The sequence below is a fragment of the Eubalaena glacialis genome, chromosome 4 (genome assembly GCF_028564815.1).
Source record: "Eubalaena glacialis isolate mEubGla1 chromosome 4, mEubGla1.1.hap2.+ XY, whole genome shotgun sequence".
In the NCBI taxonomy this organism is placed as follows: domain Eukaryota; kingdom Metazoa; phylum Chordata; class Mammalia; order Artiodactyla; family Balaenidae; genus Eubalaena; species Eubalaena glacialis.
This window is the reverse complement of record NC_083719.1, coordinates 157,302,788-157,330,318: the sequence shown is the minus strand read 5'-3', so window position 1 is coordinate 157,330,318 and position 27,531 is coordinate 157,302,788. Positions and strand designations below refer to the sequence as shown.

At 52.6% G+C, this 27,531-nt stretch overlaps 3 protein-coding genes across 3 annotated transcripts; 2 read left to right on the top strand and 1 right to left on the bottom strand.

Annotated features, from left to right (window-relative positions):
* Positions 1-647: 647 nt before the first annotated feature.
* CLTB (clathrin light chain B) lies at positions 648-18,716 on the top strand. The gene is made up of 5 exons (XM_061188501.1): positions 648-1,034; positions 6,053-6,099; positions 13,100-13,217; positions 13,479-13,590; positions 18,270-18,716. Exons 1-5 carry the CDS (start codon positions 848-850, stop codon positions 18,439-18,441), a joined length of 636 nt encoding a protein of 211 aa, XP_061044484.1. The 5' UTR covers positions 648-847; the 3' UTR covers positions 18,442-18,716.
* Positions 18,717-20,541: 1,825 nt separating this feature from the next.
* On the bottom strand, positions 20,542-21,519 carry HIGD2A (HIG1 hypoxia inducible domain family member 2A). The gene is made up of 2 exons (XM_061188500.1): positions 21,315-21,519; positions 20,542-20,959 (listed from the first exon to the last, which is right to left on the bottom strand). The coding sequence occupies exons 1-2, from the start codon at positions 21,466-21,468 to the stop codon at positions 20,793-20,795; spliced, it is 321 nt and encodes a 106-aa protein (XP_061044483.1). The 5' UTR covers positions 21,469-21,519; the 3' UTR covers positions 20,542-20,792.
* Positions 21,520-21,600: 81 nt separating this feature from the next.
* On the top strand, positions 21,601-25,901 carry NOP16 (NOP16 nucleolar protein). The gene is made up of 5 exons (XM_061188499.1): positions 21,601-21,857; positions 21,948-22,056; positions 23,227-23,296; positions 24,803-24,909; positions 25,661-25,901. The coding sequence occupies exons 1-5, from the start codon at positions 21,751-21,753 to the stop codon at positions 25,802-25,804; spliced, it is 537 nt and encodes a 178-aa protein (XP_061044482.1). The 5' UTR covers positions 21,601-21,750; the 3' UTR covers positions 25,805-25,901.
* The last annotated feature ends 1,630 nt before the right edge of the window (positions 25,902-27,531 follow it).

Sequence of the window (27,531 nt, the reverse complement as noted above, 5' to 3'; positions counted from 1 at the left end):
GACTGTTTACTCAGGGTGACAGCGGCAGGCTGCCTGGTTAAATTAGGTCTGCCTTTCTCAAGCTGGTTCATACTTAAGGGACCCAGCCTCCAAGTAGGGACCCAGTCAGGACACACAAACTCTGGCGTTCTGAGCTGAAGCCTCACCGAATGAAAGGAAGTGCTTAAAAAATGCACGGAAGCAACACGGCCTTGTGGGAAAGGCCCTGGACTTGCAGGAAAGATGCAATAAAGCCGTGGGACTTACTGTCATTTCTCCAAGGCTCATGATAATGGGCTTCATAATACCCGCCTAGCTTAGGAGAAGAAACTTTTGCAGAATGAATCAGGGGCCAGGTTGCGCAGCGACCACCCCCTCGGTGCTCCCGAAGCCCGGGCTGCCAACCTGCGGTGGCACTGTACACGCTATGGTCACTTTCTCCAGTCCGCTTCGCCTCTAGACACTGCGGGAGCTGCGCCCTGTCCTGGTGTCCTGGAAATGCGTGCTGCTGGCCCGGAGCGGGGAGCGCGGCCCGGGCCTCTGGGCCCCTCGGGCTGCGCCGCCGTCCTGCTGCCGCCCTCCTGTGGCCGCTGCGAGGCGACCTCCGGCCGTCCTGCGGGCCTCCTCCCTCGGCCGGTGACATCACCGCATTCCCGTCCCGGCTCCTCCCGCCTGCAGCCGCAGTGACAGGCGAGCCGGGCCCGGTGGCGGATAGGAAGTGCGGGGCCGCCGCGCCGAGCCCGTCCCCGCCGAGGCCGGCTCCCCCGGGCGGCTCGGGTGACAGTCTCGCGGCCGCCGGGCGCAGGGCGGGGCACGCGCCGGGCAGAGCCGAGCGCCAGGCGGACGCTTCAGCAGAGACGTGGGGAAAATGGCTGATGACTTTGGCTTCTTCTCGTCGACGGAGAGCGGGGCCCCCGAGGCGGCCGAGGAGGACCCGGCGGCTGCCTTCCTGGCCCAGCAGGAGAGTGAAATCGCGGGCATAGAGAATGACGAGGGCTTCGGGGCACCTGCTGGCGGCCAGGCGGCCCTCGCGCAGCCGGGACCCGCGAGTGGGGGTGAGTCAGCCCGGTGACCTGGGGGTTGGGGGGCCTGGGGCTCGCACCCGGGGTATCGGGTGGAGTGAAGAGGGCCTGCTATGGCCAGCCAGGAGCAGGCCTGGGGCTAGTGTGTACCTGACCCGGACCTGGAGGAGATGCGGCGGGGGTGGGGGGATCTTTTGGAGATCCCCATCTGAGGCCTTGCCTGGGGCTGTGGATCTGGTGGCTCCCAGGATAGAAATTCGTCATGACATTTCATCCCCAAGCCAACTCCACTATTGCCTGGCTCTGGAATCCAACACAGCCCAGGCTTGAGCTTCCCAGTAGGCTGGCTGTCCCAGGCTGAGCCCTGCAGGTGTGGGCAGAACCCCAGATCTCCCTGCCCCTCAGACGTAGCTCCCTCCTAACAGCTGGGAAAGCAGGGGACGCTGGGTGCTCCAAGAACTCACAGACCTTCCCTGGGGAACACCTGCCATCCTGCAGTCACTGGTCTAGGCACTTTTCTTACATTTAATCATTTCATATGCATTGTTAAACCCATTTCAGAGATGGCAAAACCGAGGCTCAAAAGGTACACTACTGAAACAACTAGTAAGTGGCAGAGTGAGGACTCTAAACCATTCCTCTCTAACTCTAACTCTTTCCACCTGACCGCACTGTCTTCCATATGCCAGGCTCTGAGTTAGACACCAGGGTGGGGGCAGGAGCACAGGGGGCTTCAGTCAGATGTGGTCCTGTCCTCCTGGGGTTTGTAGCTCAATGGTTTTCCAAAGGTGGTCCAGGACTCAGGATTTGGGGCCTGGTCCTTGCAATACTGTGTTTATCAACAATGTTCCTGCCCTGGTTCTGCCTGAAAGGGCAATTTCTTAAAGTATCTAGTAAAAAAGTAGATATCACTTTCATGGGTACCTCCAAAACAGTGCTTGCTTCTTGTTAATGTTGTCGTTTTGGTAGGAGTTTATGGGCCTGTTGGAATAAGTGGTACCTTACATATTTAAAAAAAATGTTTACAAGTAAGGATCCTTTTAGTCATGTTTGTATTCATTCAGCATTTACTGAGCACCTACTGTGTGCCAGGCCCAGTGGGGATACAGATATGAATAAGACAGTTCCTGTGGCTTGAGGAGCTTGAAGCATCTCTGTATCCTCTTGGTATGAGAACCATAACAAGCCTTTTGTAACATATAAGAAACTGGAGGACCAGAGAGCCTGAGTATCTTGCCCAAAGTCACACAGCCATGAGTGACAGATCTGGGACTTGATCCCAGGCTTCTCAACTGTGGGCTCCATGCTCTTTCAAATGCTGTGGCAGTCACCCTGGGAGGTGATGAGATGTAGAGGTAGGGAGGGGGGTCTTCTGCTACCCAACCAAGCCAGCAGTGGAGGACTTCTGAAGAAGCAGCAGCTCCTAGCACTTCAGCAGGACCCTCACACATCCCAGGGAATTTCTAGGAAATGTGGGCCCACGTTCATGTACCAGTATTCATTTGTCCACATCTTCCCCTTGAGACCACCAACTTCCCCAGTCGGGTTGGCCTGGGAGAGGCGCTGCTGGGAGAGCCAGTATCAGAACCACCTAAGAGAGAAGCAGGTAGAAGTCAGGCAGAGGGCTGCAGAGGTGGCTGGGGGTTGAGCAGGCTGTGACCTCTCCCAGGACAATGGGGCTCCAGGGGTTTACAGCCTGGATGAGAGGTTCCCTCTCCGGCAGGGGTGGTGCACAGATTGGCCCCAGACCTGAGGTGGCAGGGAGAGAAGCAGGGACATGGCCCTCTGAGGGTCTCCCAGACTCACAACCACTAAAGCTGCAAATGCTCAGCTGCTCTGCTGAGTGGGGCATGGGGATCCAGGAGGGGTTATGGGATGGCGGCTCAATAGGTAGCCAGATAGGATGGAATTGATCTGCTCCTCCTAGGCCTAGATGGTGATGAGCAAGTAATCCCCCGAGACCAGTGGTGAGTGCCAGAAGCCCAAATGAGGGGCGGAAAATGTGCCTTGGGCTGCTGGGAGCTGGGCGGAAGCTCCTGCAGCCAGCACCAATCATCACTGCTGAGTCTCGTCTCTTAAATGATGGCCCTGTGCTGAGCGCACTGACGTTGGGCTCCCAGGTACCCCTGGGGAAACTGTTTAGTGTAGGCCTGAGCCTGAGCCACTTTGAGTCTCTCCTCTGGGGCTGGAACTAAGGCCAGCCTGAGCAATGGATACTTTGTTTCCATTCATCAGCCTTGGGTAGGGCCCAGGAGGTGTGTACATTTTCACACCCAGATTTCTAAGCACTCCGCCTGGCTCTGACCCCGACTTGCCCAGTCATTTCCTGGCAAGCCCATTTCCCCTGATGGGCCTCAGTAACCTCCCAGGAATGTTCTGGACCCTTGTCTGCCCCCGTTCCAAAAGGGGTCAGGGATCTGAGAGAAGCAACACCCACGGGGTTATCCTCGGGACTCGTATCTGCCGCACTCCTGTTGTGCCGGCTTTGGACCGTGGACACGTGATTATCAACGTGCCATGGGCTACTCATTGTGGGGACAGAGACTTGTAATTCTGTGTGTGGCTGTGTGTGGATTCCCAAAGGGGTTAAGCCTCATTCCAGGGGAACACTCATGGGACTGAGAGACTGGGGCACGGAGACTTTCTGAAGGCCAGGGTGGGCACCTGTGGAAGAGGGGCCTGAGACTGGGACTGGTCGGGGGGGCGGGGCCGCAACTTCCCCTCCAGAAATGCCAGGCGCACAGACCAGCATCATCGTGAATGGACCCTGGTAACGTAAGGCCCTGCTAGAGGAGATGCCCCAGGAGAAGAAGCCACTTTGCAGAAGATGCTGCCACTGATTTAGGGGCCAGGCCACCCATGCAGGAGAAACCCCATCTGAATGAGTAGGGAGGATGGCTGACAACGGTTGGTCAAAATCAATCACTGTTTGGCTGTGAAAACAAAGTTGATTATAATCTATATCAGCTGGGCATTATTTCCATGGGATGAAGTATCCTTCTCTTCAGTCCCCAAGCTGAAAACACCGTCACCGTTACTCACAGCTCTATCTGGCTGTAAAGTGTACTTGTCCATCTGCGGTGATCTCGTGCAGCCTCCTGTGGGTCTTGGCTAAGAGGCATTGCAGTTTCTGAGAGTCCTCAGGCCTTGTAGATAACAGTGGGCCCCCAAAGAGCAATTCAGCTTCCATTTAGCCAACACTGCTCACCCTTAGGAGCTGAGTGGGGTACAGAGCCTGATAAGGGAGTGCATGACCCGTGGGAGGTCACAGTAATCGCATAAGAGGGTGGAGGGTTCTGTACGATATTCTGGGATACCCCAGAGTTGAGACCTTCCATCAGCACCCAGGGAAGTAGGGGAAGTAGTAGAGGGCTTCCCAGAGGGGGTGACTTGTGAACTGGGCCTTGGTGAACGACTGGATCCCAAAGAGCATTCTTTAGTGAGGGAAGTAGGAAGAAAGGTGTGGGATGCGGCATAGTGTGTTTGGGGAAGGAGGAAACCAGAATAAGGTTTGTGGGAGGGACTGGTGGGAAGTGAGGCAGGAAAAATGGGCAGGGCCAGATTGTAAAGATCCTCACGAGCTATGGGCCAAGGTTCAATGTACTCATTCAACAAATATTTATTGGGCTCCTATTATGTGCCAGGCACTGTTCTAGGTGCTGGATCCCAGCAGTGGACAAAACAAAGTCCCTGCCCTCCCAGAGGGCATTCAAGTGGGGAAAACAGATAATAAGCACATACAAAAATAAGCATATCAGGCTGTGGTAGGTGCTATAGAGAAAATAACTGCCCAGGGGAGGAGGTAGGGGTGCTGGGGGATGCATGTCAGGGGTGGTCAGGGAAGGCCTCTAATAAGGCAGTGTTTGAGCAGCGGCTGAAGGGCGTGAGGGAGCAGCCCACATGGAAATGGGCAGGAGAGCTTTCTAGGGAGAGGGGACAGCACCTGCTGAGGCCCCAAGGAAGGAGCAGGCCCTGTCGGCCACCATGGTCCACGGGAAGTGGATTTCCTTTTGGTTTGTGTTCATTATATTTTTAATTAGAGGAGTGACATAGGTAAGTGTATGCTTTTCAAAACGTCAGCCTTGGCAGCTGGTTTGAAAGAGGTTTGGGAGAGGGTGAAGATGGAGGCAGGGAGGCCAGTGAGTGGACAAAAACCATTTATTCCTTCTTTCTTTAATGCATTGATTCATTTGCTTATTCAACAAATAGTTTCTGAGCACGTCCTAAGTCACAGGTACCGTGCACGGCTCTGGGGAAGACAGCGGTGAGGATAATGGACACAGGTGTGCCCCTCCAGGTGCTTGCCACTAGCGGAGCAGACAGGCCAAAGTAATTGTACAGGTGGGCCAGGCAGGGGGCAGAGGGCAGAGGGCAACTTTGAGGATTCTTGTTGCAGCAGAAGCCACAGGAATTTGTGACTAACCAGATGTCAGGGAAAGGGACCGGGAGGAGTCATTGTTTAGGTGAGGGCAAAATCGAATCCTTCTGGGATGGGCAGGAGGAGGAAAAATAGGCCAGGTGCTGCCTGGTGTGGGCTGTGATTCCTGCTCTCCCAGGCGGAGCCATTGCTCAAGGCACCACAGGGACAGGCAGAGACACGCAGACCCCTCTTCCTGAGCCCTCGCAGACCCTGCCCTGAGCCTCCAGAGCCTCTGCCTGCTCACCGGGCACAAGCTCTACAGACAGTCGGGCCATTCCCAGCCGTGGCTGAGGGGAAATTAATTTCAGGTAGGTGAGGAGCTATTAATGGCTGGGTGACCTTGGGCAATCACGTAGCCTCTCTGAGCCTCGATTTGAGAATCTGTAAAATGGGTTGATAACAACTTTGTCACAAGGCTATGGTGAAAATCAGAGGTCATAATGGCTGTGAGAAGGCTTTGTGCACAGTCAAGGATTGAGCCCAGGTTATTTACGTAGCCATTATGTGTGCATGTAGGGCGGGGAGTCAGTACGCACATGGACATATACAGAGGTTGCTTCGGGGGCTAATGTAAGACCCTGCTTGCTATAAGCTGAGCAATGAGTGATGCTGTCTCGTGTTCTCTTTCCAGCGAGTTCTGAGGACATGGGGACCACAGTCAATGGAGATGTGTATCAGGTAAGCAAGATTCTGTCGTAGCAGGGGCAGGGACCGACAGCCTGGGTCTCAGTAACTTTTGGCCCCCATCATGGGTAGGATTAGGGATTCAAGTTCTGTTCATTGGGATGGGAACATCAAGAGAGGTTTTGACGTGGTTTTTTTGGTCATGTAGGAGAAGGGGATGAAGAATAAGGACCACAGGGATCAATGGGGTATGGCCTCAGGTTGCCCGTGGTGATGTCCAGCTTCCAGAGGGAGAGATTAAGTGGCCTGCAGTGGCATGGACTAAAGGAAACACAGGGCCCTGCACACGTGTGTGCCATTGGTGGGAGGCTGAATCCAGTGGTTATCTCCACCATGTCTGAGCATTTTAACTGGGTGAGCCTTGGACCCAGAGATTCCACTTCTCAGAATTTTCCTGAAAGAAATAGCTGGACAAGGACACCCAGATTCTTTGCAGGATAATTTTAATAGCAGACAAACTGGAAACAACCTAAGTGCCTAGTATTGAGGGCCTGGGTAGGTAAATTGGAAAACCATTCTGTTGTTAAAAAGAGCAGTCAGAGCTTTCTGTATTGACATGAAAAGATGCCTATAATATAGTAAACGGAAAAGCAGCTTGCAGAATAATATGCACAGTATGGTCCTGTTTTTTCCTTTAGAAATATGTTTTCACGAAAGATCTGAAAGGATGTGTACCACCTGTTAGCAGTGGTTAGCCCCGAGCTTGTGGGAGAAGGGGGATTAAGGAAAGGGCTTTCACTTTCACTGGACTGTTTTAAATTCTTTGTAGTGATCCTATAACACACACGCGCACACACTCACCCCCCCCAAAAAAAAACAGCTAGTAAAGATATTTCTAGTTAAAGACTGCTTCTCTCCACACTCACCTAACCCCCCTCCCTTCATACATACACAGATCATTTTGAAAGTACTTAAAGAACTTGGACCACAAATAGTATCCCCAGGACCCCACAGGTGCAACAGTCTTCACCCCCAACCTGCAGATACCTGGGGGGGGGTGCAAAACCTTCACTGGCTAAACTTTAATTCCCACTGGACTGGCTCAAAGACCCTTGACTGCTGGGGCTGCAGCTGCAGGATCTCCTGAGCTCTGCTTCGTGGAGGAGCTGGCCTCCTAAATCCTCAGGGAGAACAAACAATACTTTCTTATGTAAGAGGGATGGGCTGGTACCTTACACAGGGCAACTGGCCAAGTCCCATTTCTGGAAAATTACTCAACTACCAGCAAGCTAGAAAAGTCAGCCTCTAGGACTTTAAGGGCTTCGTGTGTCCCTGGGCCTGAGAGCACCAAATAAGCAGCATTGACACCAGTACGGTTTGGCAGAGCATTGAGACTCAGGCTGCTCCTGCCCTGGGCACACTCAAAAGGACTTGGCCTGACCCAAAATGTCTGTGTCCTAAAGTGGCCCTGGAGCTGGAGATACACTTGGGACCGGAGAAGTACCTAGAACACCATGAGCAGGATAATTTTTCCTTTTTATACATTAGGATCTTGAGGCCTTCTCCCTCCCTGCCCCAGGCCTCGCTTTGTATTTAATGGATCTGAGAAACCCTGGGCCTCCTCCCCAATCTCGGTGGGAACTGTTATTCTCACTGCTACCAAGTATAACCCCAGCTATGTTTATCTGTAACTCATTTCACATCTGTGCCACGCTAGCATCCTTACAGGCAGGGGAGGGGTCACAGATGAGGCGAGTCACTCAGAAGCTTAGTGGCCAAGTTCAGGTTCATCTAGGTCTCCTGCCCCTGATCTGGTGCCCTTTGTACCATCCCCTTGTTGCTGGACCGGGCAGGCCACAGCAGCCGGCTGGCGGGTGGGAAACCCCTGCAGACTTTTCTTAGGACGGAGCATAGAGCAGGGTCTGGCTTGTGCACCCCAGGCTTTCAAGGGTCCTGGGCAGAACTTTCCTGCTACCTTTCTTAATCTTTTCTGGAAGGCTATGGGCCACTAGGGGGTCCAACTGTGAACCTGATCCCCAACAAGGCCTAAGGATAAGCCTGCATCCCCGTTGAGCTACTTAGAGGAATCAACAGCTCAGCTCAGCTTAGCTTTAGCTGGTCAGTCCCACAGATTGGTTATGCCTCATCCTCCTGGCTGTCCCTGGAGTCACAGCACATGCTCGGCCAGCATGGCCCCCCGGAAGCCCTTGTGGTGGTATCCAGTGTCCAGCGGAGGGGTCCCTCGGGAGAGGAGTGCTGGGGAGCTGGGCTGAGACAAGCCTGGCCCTGACTGTAGCCTGTGGCCTTTTGGTCCTGGCTATTCCTGACCCCTTCCCTTGCGAGCCTGGGAGGGGCTCAGAGCATTCCTGCAGCCCCTGGTGAGCCCTGCTGGGCTGCCAGCCCCGCTGGCGGCTGACCCGATTTCCTCACTGCAACAGTCAAGTGATTAAAGAGGAGCCCGGCTGTGGCCCTCCCGACCTCACTGCTCACTGGCAGGGGCAGGGCAGGAAAATAAGTCCAGAGCAGCTGGAGAAGGGGAGCCAGCAAACAGCCTCTCAGGGCCTTGTCTGCTGGCAGCACCACTATGTTCTTCCTGGTTGCGGCGATGGTGCAGCGCTAGCCGGCCTGCTGGGGGCCTGCCACAGGCAATGGTGAGCCCTGCAGCTCTGCCACCTGTGCATGTGCATGTGCACGTCCGCTACAGGCTACAGGGGTCGCAGGGCAGTTATCGCATTCAGGCCCCATTATGCACCCCGAGTGGGTTCTTGTCACTCCCATTTGACAGGTGACGAAACCTAAGGAGCCCAGGGAAGGGACTTCTTAAAGGTCGCACATCCAGTGAGTGGCAGGAGGGGACTTAAAGCCCAGTTGCTCTGATGCTGTGTCCCCGTGCCCTCCACATCGCTTTGCAGGCAGCCCCTCATTCCTTCATTTAGTCAACTCGCATTCTGAGTGCCATGCGCTGTGCTCAGGGCCTCGGATGTAGAGGGAAATCCCATGGATGTTTGTCCTCAAAGAGCTCAAAGGACGGAGACCTGAAAGTCTTGCAGGATGGCAAGGGCTCGGGTGTGGGGCTGGTCTCAAGAGTTCTTACTATACGTCAGGCATCACCCAAAAGCTTTATGTGGATTAACTCATTTCATCCTCCCAACACCCCTACGATGTAGATTCTGTCATTATCCCCATCTTACAGATGAGGAGGAGGACGCACAGGGAGGTTTAATAGCTCTGGTTGCACAGCCGGGAAGAGCTGGGACCTGAACCAGGCTCAGGCGCCAGACGCTGCACTGAAGTCAGAGAGTGTGACAGGGACGGATGCTGGAAGTGGGTTCCAGGCTGCCCAGGGGCATGTGGGTGGTCCTGGCTAGTGGGACAGCATGTGCAAAGGCACAGAGGATAAGACACGCAGTCTGGGGCTTGCCTGGAGCCTGGCACCTGCTGCAGAGAAGGGTGTGCTGGGGGAACCTGAAGAGACCACGGGTGCAGGGCTGCTGTGCCTGCAGGCGGGAGGGATGGGGGTTGGGGGAGTGGGCACAGCTCCCAGCCAGAGCCTGTTACTAGGCCGTGCTGGTGGAGCACGCAGGCCCAGCTTGGCCAGGCTTTGCGCCCAGGGCCTGGGCCACGGCCACCTCTGGGCACAGCATGCTTGGACCACACTGAGCAGTGCCCCTGGATGTGCAGTGCAGCTGCTCTAGGCTCCGCACCCCCACCCAGACCCAGAGAAGCCCCAGGGTTTCTCAAGCTGCTCCTACACCCAGACTGCTCCTACGCGGGGCGCTGCACCTACGCGGGGCGCTGTGGCGGGCTGCGGCAGAGGAGTTTGGATGGAGCCAGACAACCTGCGCTTCATTTCTGGCTTTTCCCAGCCGGACGGCTTTGGACTAGTGACTGCTCTGAGCTGGATTTCTCATTTGTGAAATTGGGATTAGAAGCCCTGCACTGCTGCCTCCGCAGGTCTGTTGAGAAAAGTGCTCTGTAGCCCTGGAAGCTGCTTCTAAATCCCTGACCTAGCCACTAAGTGAGCCAAGGGGGGTACGTGTGTGGGTGTGAGAGAGACAGACGGGGAATGGGGCGTGGGGCAGTGGGAGGAGGGGGCGCAGTCTCTAATCTTGGGATGGTAGACTTATCAGGGAGACCAAAATCACGTGACACAGAAGTAACTTTGGTCCCTATTGGCTGTGTGGCCACATGTGTGGGTATGTGTGACACCCAGGAATTCAGTTTGAATTCTGGCCCTGCCATTTCCTGGCCGGGTGACCTTGGGACTTTGGAGCTAGACTTTTCCTACCTGTAAAACAAAGATAATGAAACCCACCATGTAGGGTTATAAAGACCAAAGAGAACCGTTTAATTGCAAGTTCTCTGCAAGTTTTAAAACGCTGTAACCTGTGAGTCTTAATTTTAGGGCAGTCTTGATGGAGATGGTGGGTCCTGAAGGACACCATGGGATGACTTCTGCCCAGAGGACCCCCTCCAGCCCACCTCTCCCACCCCATCTGCTCCACACCTGGTAGCATCTCTGTACTCAGATTTTTCCAAAGGCACCGGCCTCATGTGGTCCTTAAGCTGCCAGCTCTTGGTCTGAAATGCCCTTTCCCTATCTCTTCCCAGCCTACTGTGCTCCCAGGCTAGAAAGGTCATGCCCTCCCTTGTCCCCACTCTTTTCATGACCCGTGTTATGCATGTACCCCAGCCATGGTCCTCATTTGTGAGGGACTCCCTCTGCCAAGCTCCCGGATGATGGGCTGTCTCGTTCATCCCTGACCCCAAGCCTGAACATCTGTTAATTCATTCAAGTAATGTTCTTGAAATCCTCCTACAGCCAGGCCCTCCATGTTCTACATACTATACAGAGACAGGCAGTCTCTGTCCTCATGGAATTCACTTACTGGGGGGTGGGGTAGGGTGGGGGGGGGGGGAGGGCAGATAGTAAACATGTAAACAAACCAGGCTTTTAAGATATCCTGAGTGCCAAGAAGAAATAAAATGTAGCACCTGGATAAACACGTAGAAAGTAAAAGTAACTGCATTTGTCTGCAGATGGGACAGTCTATAGGATTGGGCAGAGGTCCTGGTAGCCTAGCCTCAGGACAGGGTTGTTCCCAGAACTGGAAAGGTACATCTGTGATCAACTCGTGTTGTCCAGATTAGGGCCCTGGAACGGCCCCTCGAGATGTCTTGAGAGACTCTCTCAGTTGAAGTGTAATGCTGGGCAGGAAAGAGGAATAAGGACAGCGCCCCAACTGCCCCACCCAAGGGTGGGCCTGATCCGAGGAGCCAGGCTGCACCTCTCCGCCCTGGGCCCACCCTTCCTTCTCCCCAGAGACAGCTGGAGATGCAGCCCTGATGTTCCATCTGCGTGCTCCTTCGCCCTGCTGCCCACAGCCCCTTGGGCAGACGCTTACCCAGCCCTTCCTCTGAACCGGGCACATGGTGGCCCCGGGGGGGGTCTTCATCCACACGGCCACTGCTTACTGAGCACCAGCTGTGTGCCCACAGTGGGCACCACTGGACAGATGTTGTTGGGTGAGGAAAAGATACTCTGGTACTCGTGACAGTTTTGATGAGTGCTTGCAGGAGGAGCACAGGGAGCAATGAAAAGATGGGACAGGAGCTCAGAGGCTATAAACAAGGTCCTGTCCTGCCCACCGGGAGCTCGCGGTCCAGCGGGGAGACACCCGCAGTAGAAGGTGAGGGTGTGACAAGGAACACAGAGAGGACAGGGTGTGAAATCTGTTTGGGGGCTGGGAAATATTGCAGAGCTGGTGACCTCTGAGCTGGAAACTCGTGGGGTGGAATAAGATTTCATCAGCTGGAGAAAGGAGGGAAGACAGCTGAAGGCCGAAAGCACAGAGGAGACAAAGGCGGGCAGCATGGGCGTGTGGGATGTGTGCAGACAGGAATGCACGGGGCGGACAGAGCACCAGAGTGGGCGTGCCAGGAGATGGGGCTGGATCATAAAGTCTCCAGCTTTGCGAGACCAGAGGGGAGCCCCATCCTTGCTGGGCTGAGCTCTCAGCCTGCAACGCTTCAAGTCCCCACCCTGGCAGGTGGCGTGGAGAAATGGGCAGAGCCCTGGCTTGGGAGCCAGAGGACTGGACTCTGGCCCTGCTTCTGCCACTGTGTTGTGCCATCTCTCCTGGCCTCAGTTTCCTCCCCTATAAAATGGGAATGAATAATAATAATAATAATAATAATAATAATAATAATAATTCTAGCTACCATTTACTGAGCCATCACTCCATGCCAGGCACTCTTGTAAATGTCTTATAAATGTTGTTGCATCAAATCCTCACAACTAGCTCTTAGAGGTACTTTTATTACTATTCCCATTTCAGATGAGAAAACTGAGGCCAGGCAAGGTTGAGCAACTTGCCTGGGCTACACACATATATAGTAGGCAGTAGAGGTGGGATTTGAACCCAGATGGTCCAGCTGCAGAGTCTGAGTTTTTCATCACTGTACAGTCGTAGCCATGGCCACCCTGCCTATCTCAGGGCTGCTCATTCACTCAGCAAATAGTTATTGAGTACCTGCTACATGCCAGGCATTGTGCTGGTTGCTGGGGACACAGCAGTGAACAGGACAGGCAAGGTCCCTGTTGCCACAAGGGTGACATTCTGATGGAGGAGACAGACAATGGACAAGTAAGCATATTATAAAGTGAGGCCTGTGTTATTGGGTAAATAAAACTAAGAGTGGGGCTTTAATGATAGAAACACAGGGAACTCTCTGCGTGCCAAGAAGCGTTTGAAGTTCTTTACACTTTTTTAACTCATTTCATCCTCATATTAACCCTGTGGGGTGGGTGCTATTTTGTAGCCCATTTTATGATGAGGAAAGTGAGGCACAGAGAGGTTGAGTAACTTGCCCACGGTCATACAAGGAGCAGAATTACTGGCAGAGGGCACAGCAAGTGCAAAGGCAGGGTACAGTCCCAGGAGACAGTGGGTATGAGGTGGTTTGAGATGTGAGGGGGTGTCCTGGTACTCAGGCGCCAGAGACGGGGGGCAGGTGGACGGGCTGGGTACACTGCCGTGTGTTTGTGTCCTAGGAGGCTAACGGTCCAGCTGATGGCTACGCTGCAATTGCCCAGGTCGACAGGCTGACGCAGGAACCCGAGAGCATCCGCAAATGGAGAGAGGAGCAGCGGAAACGGCTGCAAGAGCTGGGTGAGGGCAGGGCTGAGTGTGCAAGCTGGGCTGGGCCCCCTGGCCCCGGGCTCCCCACTGGGTTGGCTCTCTGGGACATGGTTGGGTGGGGAAGCCTTAGGCTATATGGGGCCCTGCCCCACCTTAATGTGGGATCGGCTGAGGATGGACCCAGGGCTGCCTGCCGGGGCCGAGGGGAGAAGCAGCAGCCAGAAGCACAGCTGGCTGTGCCTCACATCCCTCCTGGAAAGCCGCTGTTCATTCACCTGTTGGGGGTTGCAGATGCTGCCTCCAAAGTGATGGAACAGGAGTGGCGGGAGAAGGCCAAGAAGGACCTGGAGGAATGGAACCAGCGCCAGAGTGAACAAGTTGAGAAGAACAAGATCAACAACCGGTGAGAGGAGCTATGAGGGTGCGAGGGGACTGTAGGGTCATGAGGGTGCTATGGGGACATGAGAGGACCTATGGGGACAGTGAGAGGAACTATGGTGGGGGGACTGTCTCGAGGATGGGTGATTTGGTGGCAAGAACACGGAGGAAGGAGAAGCCGAACCCACAATGATGTTTCCTCAGTGGCCTGTGGAACTCAGCGCGCTGAACTCTGCAGAGCTGGTACGCCGTTAAGCTCTGACCTCCTCACCACGACAGAGAAAAGTGAGTCTGCCAGTCAGCAGACGAGGCCCTGGGACCCACTGGAATGTAAGCCAGGCTGTCCTGGAGCCCAGTGGCCAACAGCTCGGCCTGGGCCCCCTGTGGCCATGGTTATCATGACAGAGAACACAGGCCTGGCTGGAAGGGAAGAACCAAGCCGAGTGCAGGATTTTATTGCTTATAGAAATGACAACACTTCGACCCATAGGTGGCTAAAGAATAAAGGGAAATTAGTGGCCTATGTAACTGGAAAGGCCAGGGGTAAGGGCTGCAGACCCAGTGGACTCAGGCACTGAAACAAAGTTCGTCAGTGCTCACTTTTACTGTCTCTCGGTCTGCTTTCCCCTACGTGGCCATCACTCTTGGGCACACACCCCTGGGATGGGGGCAAAGGTGGCCACTAGCAGCTCCAGGCTTCTGCTCTATTTTCTTGGCAACTTCAATGAAAATAAGCCTCTTGCTCCCAACAGCTCTAGCTGAAGTCCTCGACCTGACCTCCATTGGTCTGTGTGGGTCACGTGCCCACCCCAGGCCCAGTGATTGTCCCTGGGGGGAGGGACTCTCCCATGGACCCAGCTTGGTCGATAGTCCCATTACTTGGGTTGTGCGTGGGGTCCGGTCCCACCCAAACCACAGGGACTGAGTGGGGGCAGCTGATGCTTCAAAGGACAATCAGGATGCCCTTCCTGGAAGAAGGGGTACAGATGTTGGTCAGGAAAGATAGCGGAGGCCCACCGGAGAATACCTTGCAGAAATGGTCTCAGACTAGAGACTGCCAGTAGCCCCTGCCTCTGAGGCTGTGCACTTCAAGGTACCAGACTTGCCAGGAAGGAAAAGGCTGGCTCTGGGAAGCCACCAGCTGGAAGCTGCTGCATGCCAGGCCCTGGCTGGGCACTGGGGAGGCCGAGCTGAGAAGGACCCAGTCTGTGTCCTCAAAGAGCAGAGGAGGGAAACACATGGGTACGGCTGAACTCACTAGTAGGGCCCTCTGCAGGAAAGCTGTGGAAGCAAGGGATGTGGGTGGCGGAGGAACCTCTGTGTCTGGGGGCCTGGGCTTTGGAAGGTGACTAGGAGTTCACCGGGAGAAAGAGGGCAGGGGGTGGGGGAGGGTATTCTAGGCTAGGGAACAGCATGACACGAAAGAAAGGACGTTGTGCTTGGGCACCAGCGAGTGGTGGGAGAGAGGGCCGGAATGAGGGCTCACATGTGCAGGGCCTCGGAGGCGAGGGGCGGGCAGACACAGGCGGTGGGGAGCCACTGAAGGTTTGTAAACAGGGGGACTAATATGATAGGGCTGAGTTTTAGAAAAGGCCACCCACTCGGGTGGGTGAAGGATCCCTGCTCTCCTCTCAGGACTGTGGAGAGTTGCCGAGCTTTCCAGAACTATGCTTCCTAACACGTCTCCAACTGGAGGTACTAACGCTGTCTCTCTTTCTCTTTAACCCTCTGCCTGTCTGTCCATCTTGCCATCCCGTCTTCCCCCCGCAACCCCCTTCCCTCAAGGATCGCCGACAAAGCATTCTACCAGCAGCCAGATGCTGATATCATCGGCTACGTGTACGTGTCTCCTTTGCTCCTCTGCAAGGGCCTGTGTGTGGCTGGCACAGTTTCTTGAGTCTCCCCCTTGTGGGGTATAAATGAGTATGGCTGGGCCTGGGGCAATGATCAGAGCAGGAGGTGAGCCTGAGGGCTGGGTACAGGCACCAACCCTCACCTCCATCCCTCCAGCAAATGTTTATTGAGCATCTTTGAGACAGCTTTGCTAAAATCCAGGCAAAGAAAAGAAAGGAATGTCTGGCCATCCCCAGGTGAGAGAGGCAAAGGGCAAAGCAGCCCAACTCCCTCCTTCTGAGATGCCTCTTGGAGGGGGGAGGTGGAGTGAGTCTTCTGTTGAACAAAACAAACACTGAGTGCTGGTGCTAGAGGTATAAAGAATGCACAGCCATCCCCCGCTCCTGCCCACAAGTGCACTGCTCCTCCTTAGAACTTCAGCCTGAATTTGGTCATGAGCCCCTGCCCAGACCACCAGTGGTTCCCTTTCACGTGTTTCTGCTTTGGGGTCTAGTTGGTCCTGTGCCTGATCCAGACCAGAGATGGCAGAGATTTCCTCTTATGCCGCCCCACTGGTTGGTAGTCACAGCCTGGACGGTATGCTGGGGATTGTGAAGCCGAAGAAAAAAATGCAGTGATGAATGTGTGATGATTGCCACGTGTGTATGTGCCAAATATTTGCTGTTCCTCGCTCTGGATACGCCCTTGGCAGGCCTCTGACACTGTCTGGGCTAACGCTTCTCTCACAGATCATGGGACACACCAGAGTAACAGCCTTCCACTCCTTCCTTCCGTCCACTCTCCCATCTGTCCAGTGCCAGTCTCTGGTCAGACAGGAATAAGACACACATGGTCCGTCCCCCCAAGTTGCTCATGATCAGGAGTGTGTTGTGATAAGAGCCACATGCAAGGACACGGTGGGCTCAGGGAGAGCCCGGGCAGGCTTCAGAGATCAGAGTCCGCCGGCCCTTAAAGTGTGAGGAGTGTGCTGGGTGGGGAGGGTGAGAAGGGAATGGCATCCTAGGTGGGAAAAGCTGCTGGGGCAAAGGCAATGAGATGGGAAATATCTAGCGGCCTGCAGTGCCTGGGGCGGTGGGAATGGGGAGAGAAGGTCAGTTTGGAGCCAGTTGCAAAAAGCCTGTCGTGAGATGTTAAAAAGCTCAGACTTGATCCTGAAGGCAGCGGGGAGCCATGGGAGGTTTCAAGCAGGAGAGTGGGGATGGCAGAAGGGCATCGGCGCTGGGGAATACCACAGGGGGTTCATTGCTCCTGTTGCGCCCAAAGAAATGGCCCAAGGAGCACCCAAGGGAGTCCTGAAGAGACGAATAGTCTAGACCAGCGCTTCTCAGACTTCCATGTGCCTATGAATCACCAGGGCCTCTTGTCAAAATGGAGATTCTGATTCAGAAGGACTGAGGTGAGGCCATGATTCTGCATTTGCAACAAGCTCCATGGTGATGCCGGTGCTGCTGGACCATGAACCCCACTTTGAGCAACAAGGTTAGAGGGGAGCCTCTTAACCCAGAAGAGAGAGCTCCTAGGATCGCTCCCCTCAGCCCCACTGGTCAGCCGATGCCACACAGCACCTTACATTTTCTCAAGCTTGCACATACCTGCTACGTTGTTTGATTCTCAGGCCAGTGAGACAGATCAGCAAGGTGGAGGCACTGATCCTCCCTTCCCAGGTTAGGAAATTAGCACACAGCAGGGAAGCAAGATCACTAGCGAGGGGCCGGGTCACCTGATCTGGAGCCGGCTCATCCTCAATCCTGTGGGGATCACCTGGAGAGCTCCCTGCCATCAGCCAGTGCCTGGCATGTGGCAGAACTGGTCCTGCTTGAGATGCAGGGGGCTTCCAAGGAGAAAGGGGCTTTAGGGACACTTGTTGGCTAAACAGGACACAGACCCAGCCCTCCCCACCCCAGAATCCCTTATTGCTTTTCTCTTAATGACTCCCATGTTTAGGTTTTGTCCACTAAACTGCATTTATTATACTTTGTTTCCCCATTGTTCCTTAATCAGTGGCTTCTATAACTGTCAGCCAGAACTTCTGATGAAAAACCCACCAGTTTCCATCCTAATTTGATTCTAATCAAAGGCAAAGACTCCAGTGGAGCATTCCTCAGGCTGTGGCGCCACAGAGATAATAGTCATTCTGGGCTAAAAAGAGTTCTGTAGTCAAGTATGCTTGGGATGTGGCAGATTCTATATCCATCGTGTACTCACGTTCGTGGTGCACATAAGCACATTAAAGTCTTTGCAAGTCTTGTTTTGAAGATCTTCTTTAACTGATTCTTCTATACATTTTTGACCACAACTCTTTTCTAAAGAGCACTTATAGGGTCCACAGAACCCTGAGGCAATGCTGAACCAGAGACTTCAGTTAGGTGGTTAGTCAATATCCTGCTCAGTTTTTGGAAATGTAAATACCTGAGGTACTGCATTAGTTCCTCCAAGGGCCTTTAGGTGTCAGGAGCCCCAGTTTAGGAACTCCTGATAGAGAGGTAATGAACAGACAGTGCTGGGGCAGGGGTAGGAGGCTACTTGAGCTACAGTGGCAAGGGAAGACCTTTCTGAGGAGGAAAGGCCTGCACTCAGACCTGAATTACAAGAAGCAACAAGCCATGAACAGGTCTGGGGGAAGAGGTGACCGAAAGTACAAAGGCCCTGAGGACCAAACTAGGCTTCCTCTGATGGCAAGGCTGTTCCTGGGGGCCTGAGGTCAGAGGGCCTGGGGCTGGGGAGGGGACATCTACACAAAGGACCCCAGAGTAGGCTGGACAAAGCAGCCTTGCTCAGTGGGAGCAGAGCATCACTGATTCAGGGAAAAGGCAGACAGCTATGAAACCTCTGTCCTATCTCCACCTGCAGGGCATCTGAGGAGGCTTTTGTGAAGGAATCCAAGGAGGAGACCCCAGGCACAGAGTGGGAGAAGGTGGCCCAGCTGTGTGACTTCAACCCCAAGAGCAGCAAGCAGTGCAAAGACGTGTCCCGCCTGCGCTCGGTGCTCATGTCCCTGAAGCAGACGCCGCTGTCCCGCTAGGAGCCTGCCACCAACATGGCCGCCAAACAGGGGCCGGGCCGGGCAGAGGAGGAGCAGCTGCTTTGGCCAGGGGGGAAATGCCTCTAGCAGCTGCTACACAGCCTATTCCGTTCCTCGCCATCTCCCGGGGCCGGGAAGGGGAACCCTCACCCCTCTCAACTGTCATTCCCTCACGGCCCTACGGCCCAGCCCCTCACATCTCCTCTCGGTCCACAAAATTGTGACTGTCCCTCCTGATGTATTTTTTTTTCTTGGCTTAAAGGGTGTGTTGTTAACTCTTTTTACACTTATTTATTATCATTCTCATTTCTCTGGAAGCCACAACTGGTGTCAGGGCTGTTTGTGCTTAGAACTTTCCCAGCTTCATGGGCTTGAGAGAAGGTAGGGCTATTTCCCTGGTAACCCAGGAGCTCCCAGCTGGCAGAGGGCATCCCAATCTGTCTATTTCTGCTGCCTCCAGCCCCAGGAGGAAAGACAACCTCTCACAGAATGCTTTTGCAAGCTTGATCCTTTCTGATCCTTGAACAAACCCGTGACATAGGGATTCTGTTGGTCTGTCATATAGCCACAGACACCCAGAGGGGAAGCAGCTTGGAGGGAAGAGGCAAGACCAGAGGTTCCCGGTGGGGGCTCCCTCTTTGCCTGGGTGAGGGGCTGGTGAAGGTAGCCTTTGCCACAGCCCTTCCTTGGGATTGGTCAGGACCCTCTCCCTCTTTCAGCTGTGCTCTTTTGTGGATTTGGGAGAAACAATCAGTGACAACACCTTCCCCTTCAACAGAGTTGCAAACAGGTTATGTTCAAGCCATTGTGGTCTGAACAATGTTTAAAAATATTTAATTGCCAACCGTATTAGTTTCCCAGAGCTGCCATAACAAAATACCACAGCTTCTGGTTTAGAACAACAGAAATTTATTGTCTCACTGTTCTGGAGGTCATAAGTCCGAAATCATGGTGTCAGCAGGGCCATGATCCCTCTAAAGGCACTAGGGAAGGATCTGTGTTCCTGGGTGTTCCTTGCCTTGTACAAGCATTACTACAATCCTGAGTTCATCTTCACGTCGCCTGCTCTCTATACGTGTCTGTCGCTGTGTCCATGTATAAGGACACCAGTCATATTGGATTAGGGCCCACCCTACTGACCTCGTTTTAACTTGATTACCTCTGAAAAGACCCTATTCCCAAATAAGGTCACGTTCTGAGGTGCTGGCGTTAGGACTTCAACTAATCTTTTTTTTGGGGGGGGGGCCCACAACACCAACAGTTAAAAATAGTGGCCATCCTCTCTAGAAGTGCCATAGTCCTCACCACTTCATATCTGTTCCTTGTGGAGGCCCAGAGTCACCACAATGTACTGCTTTACATTTATAATCTCTGTCTTACAGCTGAAAGACCATGGTGGGGGCAAGAAACTTAGCTGGCCTAAGTCGTTCAGCTGGTGTTGAAACTGATGGAGTCATGAATAGAAGGAACCTGAATCCGAATCAACACTTTAGGGCTGACTGCAGACCAGGAACACCTGTTTGAGACTTTACATGAACGAGAAACTCATGAGTTGCCTCTTTCTAGAGTTTGCTCAGGTCCCCAGCCTCCTTTTTTCCTTAGCCATAAAACACTAGGTGCTGCCACAAACCACTGGCAATCTTTGGGATTATGCTTTATGCTCTTTCTGTTACACCAGGCTGCTTCTCTAAGCCTCAGTTTCCTGGTCCGTAAAATGCATCAAGAACCAAGCTGAGATGGTCTAGATCAGTGGAGCCTTAGGTGCTCTCAGGAGGTGGGATTGGGGTCAGGAGCAGAAGTGGAGGGCAGAGCCCCCTGCCTCTGACAGAATCATGGCAGGCCTCATATGAAGGAAGGTTTTCTACTGAAAGTTTGAAAACTGTTGGAAAGATCAGTTTTTTGTTTTTTGTTTTTTTTCATATAACATCACTGTAGAGACTCTCTACTTTTAATAAGTACCCCAGGGTGATTCTTACCAGGAAAGTTTGAGAATCAGTAGACTATTGGAATTCTAAGAGCCCCTGCAGTCTTTCGTCTGTTTTCTCCTAAAACCAAAGACCAAAAACCACGGGGGTGAGACTGGGAATGAATTCACCAAACTACAAGTGGATCAGAGTTTATTAAGTAGGGAGTGGAGAAGGTGCAGCACAACTAGAAGTATGCAACACTCAAACTGAACCGAACCTGAGATTTCTGAAAAAAATCTGTCGGTTACACAATTGGCCACTTCTGCCCCCACTGATACAGGGGCTTGTCAGGGGAGATGAGGGAATAATGCCAGTGGCAGGACCAGTGGTTGCTCCTGGAGCTGGGAACGATCTCCGCGGAGCTTTCAAGGCCAGGCCACCGACTCAGGGTCGAGATTTCAGAGTGGAGGCAGCCAGACCCATCAAGATGGCTACGACCGTGAAGCCCTGGGCGGCGATTCGGGTGCGCATCATGAGCTGGGAGCGCTGGCTCTGACCCCGGTGGAAGCAGTAGAGGCCGTAGGTAAGGGCGGCCGCTGTGCCCAGGCAGCCTGAAGAGGCGACAAAGCAGGTGGGAAGCACCCTCCCCGCTTTGGGCTCCCGCCCCCAGGGTCAAAATCTCTAAACAGCAGCTAAGGAGAGGGGGGTATGGGGTGGAGCTGAGGTGGGAGGGGCTGGCCGAAGCGGGGGGTCCTCCGAGTCAGAATCGGCCCCATCTCAGCGCCCCAATCCCGTCCACCTCCTGCTCCAATCACCGCCCAGCCCCTCACCGCCCGGCCCCTTCGCTACATCTCTGGTCCACTCTCATTCCGGTCCCCACCTGGCGTCCCCGGTCCTCCCCGATTTCATTCCCCTCTACATCACTGTCTTCTTGGTCTACAGTACCTTTAGCGCCCGCTTGCTTACCTATGGGTACCATTGGGTTCTCGCGGGTCTTGCGAAGAAACTTTTCCTTGAAGCTTTCCGAAGTGCTGTATACACTGGGGCTAAAGCCCTCAATGACTGGGGGCTGCGATGGTTCAAAGGGTGCCTCCGGAGTGACAGGGCCAGGAGTCGCCATGTTTTAGGCTACAGCCTTAGGAGAAAATCCGGACGCTAAACCCCGCCTCCTGATGAGGTCATCAAAGAAGGCGAGGAAAAGGACTTTGCTCAGTGTTGTACGCAGGTGTAATCCCTCATGGCACTCTGGGAGTCGTAGTGATAGGTCTGCTGTCCCTGCGAGGAGGACTACATTTCCCCAAAGCCTGCGAAACCACGCGATCACTAGCCGGAAGGAGTCGCTACACGAGGTACTTGGAGTGAGAGGCCCCGAGTCTGAGTTACCCGAGCTGGGGTCAGCGCGATGCCTAAAGCCAAGGGGAAGACTCGGAGGCAGAAGTTCGGTTATAATGTTAACAGGAAGCGTCTGAACCGGAATGCTCGACGGAAGGCAGCGCCGCGGATCGAATGGTGAGGGGACCAAGGTTCAGGAGGCAGGGGGCCTCGGGCGGGACAGCCGGCGAGATGATGGTTACGCGATCGCCCTCTCTTTTCCCGTAGCTCCCACATCCGACATGCCTGGGACCAGACCAAATCGGTGCGGCAGAACCTGGCCGATATGGGTTTGGCTATGGACCCCAACAGGGCAGTGCCCCTTCTCAAGAGAAAGGTAGTGACGTGGTAGGGTCCCGGCCCTTGCCCTCCACCTCCAGCTCCCCCCCGCCCCCCACCCCCGCCATACTTAGCTGGGTTTCAGAACTTAATCCTATTACCTCCCTCTCTCCCTTCCTGGGTTTGCGACTTCCCCACAGCCAACTCGGCCAGGCTGTACTGACTGTGGTTGAGGGTCCCTTCATACTCCCTCCCCCAGCACACATTGGACCTGGGTTGGAGCTTCCCCTTTCCTTCTGCACTTACTTTTTTTCCTCTGAAATTAAACTGTTTGGGTCCCTTGGCATCTCAGCCATGTTTTCCAGAATTTATCTTTTTCTGCCCTTAACTTTCCTAATAAGGAGTTTGGAATCTTTACTTATTGTTCCTTACACCTTTCCTCAGTTATCCAGTCGTCCTTGGTCTGAGGCTTCCCTAGGGGTAGTTTTTCCCAGGGCTAATTTCTCCGGAATAATTCTTTTTCTGGACCGCTCTCAAAAATAGCACCCCTTTTCACTCAGTAACTTCTTTCCTGCTTTATTTTAATTCATTGGCACGTGTAAATACTTGATGTATATTATATTGTATATTTGTTTATTGTCTGTGCCTCTTTCCCCCAACATAATCTCCTGGGGACAAGAATCTGTGTTCCATTCACTACTAAATCCTGTGGTGCTTAGGATGTGACTAGTGCTCAATAAATAGTTAACCTAATGAATGGGCTTGCTGATTGGATTTGTCCCATTGCCTTCAGGCATGTTTCTTTTTATCCCTTCATGCCAGAAGAAAATTGCGCTACTGTTTCTTGAACAATTATGAAGCTATAGCCAAGCACCGTCAGCTTGCTCCTCTGCATAAGGGAAGATGTCTGACATCTCTCCCTCATTGTAAAGTATAAAGTGCTTTCACGTGCATTGTTTCATTTGCTAACCGCACAGTTAAGTGAGGCAGGCAAGGGGTATTATGCCCATTTTATAGTTAGGCACAGAAAGATGAATTGCTTACTTGAGCCTCTTGGGAACCACGAAGCTTCCAGGGCATTAGTTCTTTTTGTCATCTATTCTTGCCTTTGTGGAGGGATCCTTGTGGGTAATGCAGTGGTGTTGGGACGGGCAGGAGCCTTTAGAATTTCCCCTCATCCAGAATCTTTTCCTGTGTCTACTGGTCTCACGGTCTCTGTTCTCTGCAGGTAAAGGCCCTGGAAGTGGACATGGAGGAGAGGCCTAAGGAGCTCATGCGGAAGCCCTATGTGCTCAATGGTGGGTGTGGGCCACATTCCTCTAGGTCACCATCCTGCTCAGTTAGAGCTGGAAAGGACCCTCAGATGTTCTCATTTTACAGATGGAGAAACTGAGGTTCAGAGGGAAGAAGTGAGCTGGTCTAGGGCTCAGCTTGCAGAGTTAGGACTGTGTTCCGGCTGAGATATTTTCAGTCTACTCGCTGAGCTCCAGTGTGTGAAGGGAGGTCAGAGATGTTCAGGGAGGATGTAACTAGTGCCTGAGAGGATAGAACAGAAAACGGTAAGTCTCAGGCACACATTCAGCTTCTCATGAGATTAAGGATGAACAGATTTTTTTTAAAGATTCCACCATGTAATCTTTCCAATGATAAATCCAATTTTATGTATATTAAGGCTATAGAGACTGAATATTAAAACAGAAGAGGATAAATTCTGCAGGGAAGCAGGAATACTCTGGAATATTCTACCCATCCTTCCTCTTTCCTGTCTGTGATTTTTAACAGTTCTCCTAAAGTTTAAAGTATCTGAATGACCAGACATTTGATATAGAATTCTGTGAGTTCCTGTCTGTAGTCTATTTTAATGATTCTTGTAAGAGTTACTGACTGCACAGGACTGTATATACAAAATCGTGTTTACTCTCTGTAGTCAGAGCTAATCTTAAAAAGTTTTACTTTTAATTCTTTAATTAAAAAAAATTTTAATTGTGGTTAAAAAGCACATAAAATTTACCATCTTAATCATTTTAAAATGTATAGCTCAGTAGTGTTAAGTATATTCGCATTGTCTTGCAACAGAACTCCAGAACTTTCATCTTGCATGACTGAAACTCTTTACTCATTAAACAATAATGCCCTGTTCTCCCCTCCCCACAACCCATGGCAACCAAGTCAAAGATAATTTTGACTATAAGCAATTTTAGCACCTAACCCCGGATAGGATTTGACTACCTCATTTCCATGAGGTAGCTATTTTTCTCCCTTCATAGATGAGGAATGGGGGAGTATTTACCTAGCTATTTTAGGTGTGAGGCCATTATTGGAGCTTGGCTTTTCCCCTCACATGGAGCAGAGAGGTGCCTTAGGCCCTAGTTCTTACAGCTCGAGTTCTCATTTATTCACACCTTTCCATTTCACATATTGTTATTAACTCTTCAAGAGGTTCTCAGAGAGTTTTAGAGCTGGAAGGGAGCCCTGTCCTGTGGACAGGCAATGCATCTTCATCTCTGTCCCCAGGACCTGGCACTAAGTAGAGATTTTTAGTTTGGTGCCTTTCTTTCACCCATCTGAGGCCCAAAGAGCGGTGACTTGCCTTTCAGTTCATTGCCATACTGATAGATGCTTGTGCCATAGACAGAGCCTGGGACCTGAGGGGCTAAAAAGAAGTTTCTAGCACTGAATTTGCAGATGGAAAAGTTCATCAGATGGTTGGTGTAGCAACTCTTGTGGCTTGGGATTGACTGAGCAGCTCAACTTGTGCAAGAAGCAAAGCCTCATTCCCTGTCTCTCGGCTTCTCTCAACCCAGACCTGGAGGCAGAAGCCAGCCTTCCAGAAAAGAAAGGAAATACGCTATCTCGGGATCTCATTGACTATGTTTGTTACATGGTGGAGAACCATGGGGAGGACTATAAGGTGAGTGGCTTAGGCCTGGTAGGAGGAACCACTTGGGCCCTTTGGGAAGGTACCCTGGACCATTCAGGGTCTGATATGCTTGGCTATTGCCTGTTTCCTGAGACTGAGTGGAAACAGAGAGGAAAGAGAGACCCTAAGAAATGGATGCCATTGACAGAATGCTTATAATTGGATAGACTGAGTGGCCTTTGGTTCATATCGCGCTCATTGATATGTTTTGCTTGCATGGTACTTTTATTAATCAACTTGAACTACAGGTGACCCTTGAACAACTTGAGAGTTAATCTGTCTATATTTATAGTTGGTCCTCCAAGTCTGCGGTTCCTCGCATCTAGGGATTCAACCAACCACGGACCATGTAGTGCTGTAGTATTTACTACTGAAAAATATCCGTGTATAAGTCGACCCATGCAGTTCACATCTGTGTTGTTCAAGGGTTAACTGTAGTTGCCATTTTAATTATCAGAGGTTTCAAATAAAAGTCCTTATTTTTGGCTTCTCCTAAAAATTGAAAGATCTGGGTACACTGGACCCCCGTGCCCAGGTGGGATCAGTTGGCGATGGATGGAGAATGAGCTACTCAGCTGGTCCCAGCTCCTGCCTAGTCCCTGAGGGCATTTCCCCACATACACTATGGCTTTTGAGGTGAGGAATCTGAACCTCAGGGATGGGAAGTAGCTTGCCCAACTCAGGGCTAGGATTTGAACCTTGCCTGTCCAGCCTTCTTCAAGTGGCCCTTCTCCCTTCTTAGGCTATGGCCCGGGATGAGAAGAATTACTATCAAGATACCCCAAAACAGATTCGGAATAAGATCAACGTCTATAAGCGTTTTTACCCAGCGGAGTGGCAAGCCTTTGTCGATTCTTTGCAAAAGAATAAGATGGAGGTTGAGTGACTGGTTTACACCTGCCCAGGTTGAGGCTTCCTCCTGGACCAGAGAAGCTGGAGCCAGGGTTTAAGGCAAGGAGAGGTGTGCGGCTACAGATGAGGCTAGCCAAACCCCATGGAATCAAAAGGTTACAGCACACACATACGCACACACACACACACACAAAATCTCTCTCACACCTCCCTTTGGGGAAGGCACTGTCTCCCAGAGGCTTCAATTTATGTTCTTCTGGAGTCTCTGGGAAAAGCCAGAACCTGCTGTTTTCAGAGTGGGCGGTTTGTTTGAATATAGTCTGTGTACAATAAAATACAGTATTTTACTTCTCTGATGGTTTTGTATTTGCCCCTCCCAGCCAAGCCCTGGGGCTGCCCCTGCAAAAACCTACTCAGCCAAGGTAAAGAGGCCATTCAGCCCTTTTTGCTCCATATTCACATTCCCTTCTAGGCACAGCCTCCCTCCTCTTCTCCCCTGTTCTGGTTCCACTGCTCTCTGCCTTGGCTTCCTGCATAGCAGTTCCACTAATGCTTCTACAGAAGCCTGCCGGGAACCCTGGGCTGCTTGGGAGGGGCTTCCAGTGCTTGCCTCACCCCAGGCTGGGGGCTGGTGGACCGGTTCTCCATGGCCCTGGTCTGAGGCCAGCTGTGGCTCAAGTGCCAGAGGGTAAGGAGCTGTATAGCTGCCTCCTGGTCTGTCTTCAAGTGACCTGCCTTTGCTACTTGTCTTTCCTGAAGGGAGTCTGGGGCCCCCAAACCTGCTTTCTGAGACCATCTGGGGACTGCTCAATACCACTGTGCTGTGTGCCAAGCACTGGGCTACACACTGCATGGCCATTCCTTGGGGCCAGGCCTGCCTAATTCAGTGGCATGACTGGTATGTAGCAGGATCACAGACAAGGTGTGGGGTGGGTGCTGGGCATCTTCTTGTCTTGATACGTTATCCTCAGCTATTAATAATACAGAAAACCTCTGTTCCTAAGCTTTCTCCTTAAAGCACGTAAAATTTGTCTCTCCTCACTGCTCTTGAAAAGGGGTTATGTTTTTCATAGAACATTTCACATAAAACCCTGTAAGGTTGTGTGGTATCTTCATCTTGCAGGTAAGGAAACAGGCTTGAGAGGCGTTAACGTGGGGTTTGAAGTCAAGTCTGCATGATGACTAAGCCTAGACTTTCTCTTGCTGACCTTCTCTTTGGACCCTAAAGGCAGCCCACCCGTCCCACACCATTAAGGCAGGCTGGAAACTAGACAGAAACCACCCCCCATCAGATCCGGTCTGCTAGACTCCAGCAGTGACTGGCCATTGTGAACACCTCGAGCACAGCCTTTATGATTTGAGTCTGCAGCAGAGCTCCTGGGGGCCTTCGTAATTTGGCCTCCTAACTTCTGCCCTTCACAGCATTCCAAATTCAGGCCTTTGACCAGGCTGGGCCCTTAACCTTGTTTCTTCACCCAGTTCAGGTGCCAACTTTAGGAAGCCTTGCATACCACTTTCCTCTGCCCCCAGGCTGGAGTTCCCATGCCCCAGACTTCCTGTAGCAGTGCCTATCACAGTCATAACTACCTTTTAGTCTGGTTGACATTCTCTACCAGACTGGGCTTGAGTGCAGGGACCTTGTCTGGGAATCCAAGAGCCCAGACCAAGGCAGGTACTGGGGGAATGCTTGTGGAATGGCACCACCTGCATTCTGACCTCTGGCATGGAGGCACTCAAAAGATTCCTCGCTCCCATTTCCAC

Excerpts from the sequence above, each read along its gene's own strand:
- CLTB (XM_061188501.1), top strand. The coding sequence starts at position 848 with ATGGCTGATGACTTTGGCTTCTTCTCGTCGACGGAGAGCGGGGCCCCC. Across the intron at positions 1,035-6,052 it reads GCCGGGACCCGCGAGTGGGG|CGAGTTCTGAGGACATGGGG; the intron begins GTGAGTCAGCCC and ends TTCTCTTTCCAG. Across the intron at positions 13,218-13,478 it reads GAAACGGCTGCAAGAGCTGG|ATGCTGCCTCCAAAGTGATG; the intron begins GTGAGGGCAGGG and ends TGGGGGTTGCAG.
- HIGD2A (XM_061188500.1), bottom strand. The coding sequence starts at position 21,468 with ATGGCGACTCCTGGCCCTGTCACTCCGGAGGCACCCTTTGAACCATCG. Across the intron at positions 20,960-21,314 it reads GAACCCAATGGTACCCATAG|GCTGCCTGGGCACAGCGGCC; the intron begins GTAAGCAAGCGG and ends TCGCCTCTTCAG.
- NOP16 (XM_061188499.1), top strand. The coding sequence starts at position 21,751 with ATGCCTAAAGCCAAGGGGAAGACTCGGAGGCAGAAGTTCGGTTATAAT. Across the intron at positions 21,858-21,947 it reads GCAGCGCCGCGGATCGAATG|CTCCCACATCCGACATGCCT; the intron begins GTGAGGGGACCA and ends CTTTTCCCGTAG. Across the intron at positions 23,297-24,802 it reads GAAGCCCTATGTGCTCAATG|ACCTGGAGGCAGAAGCCAGC; the intron begins GTGGGTGTGGGC and ends CTCTCAACCCAG.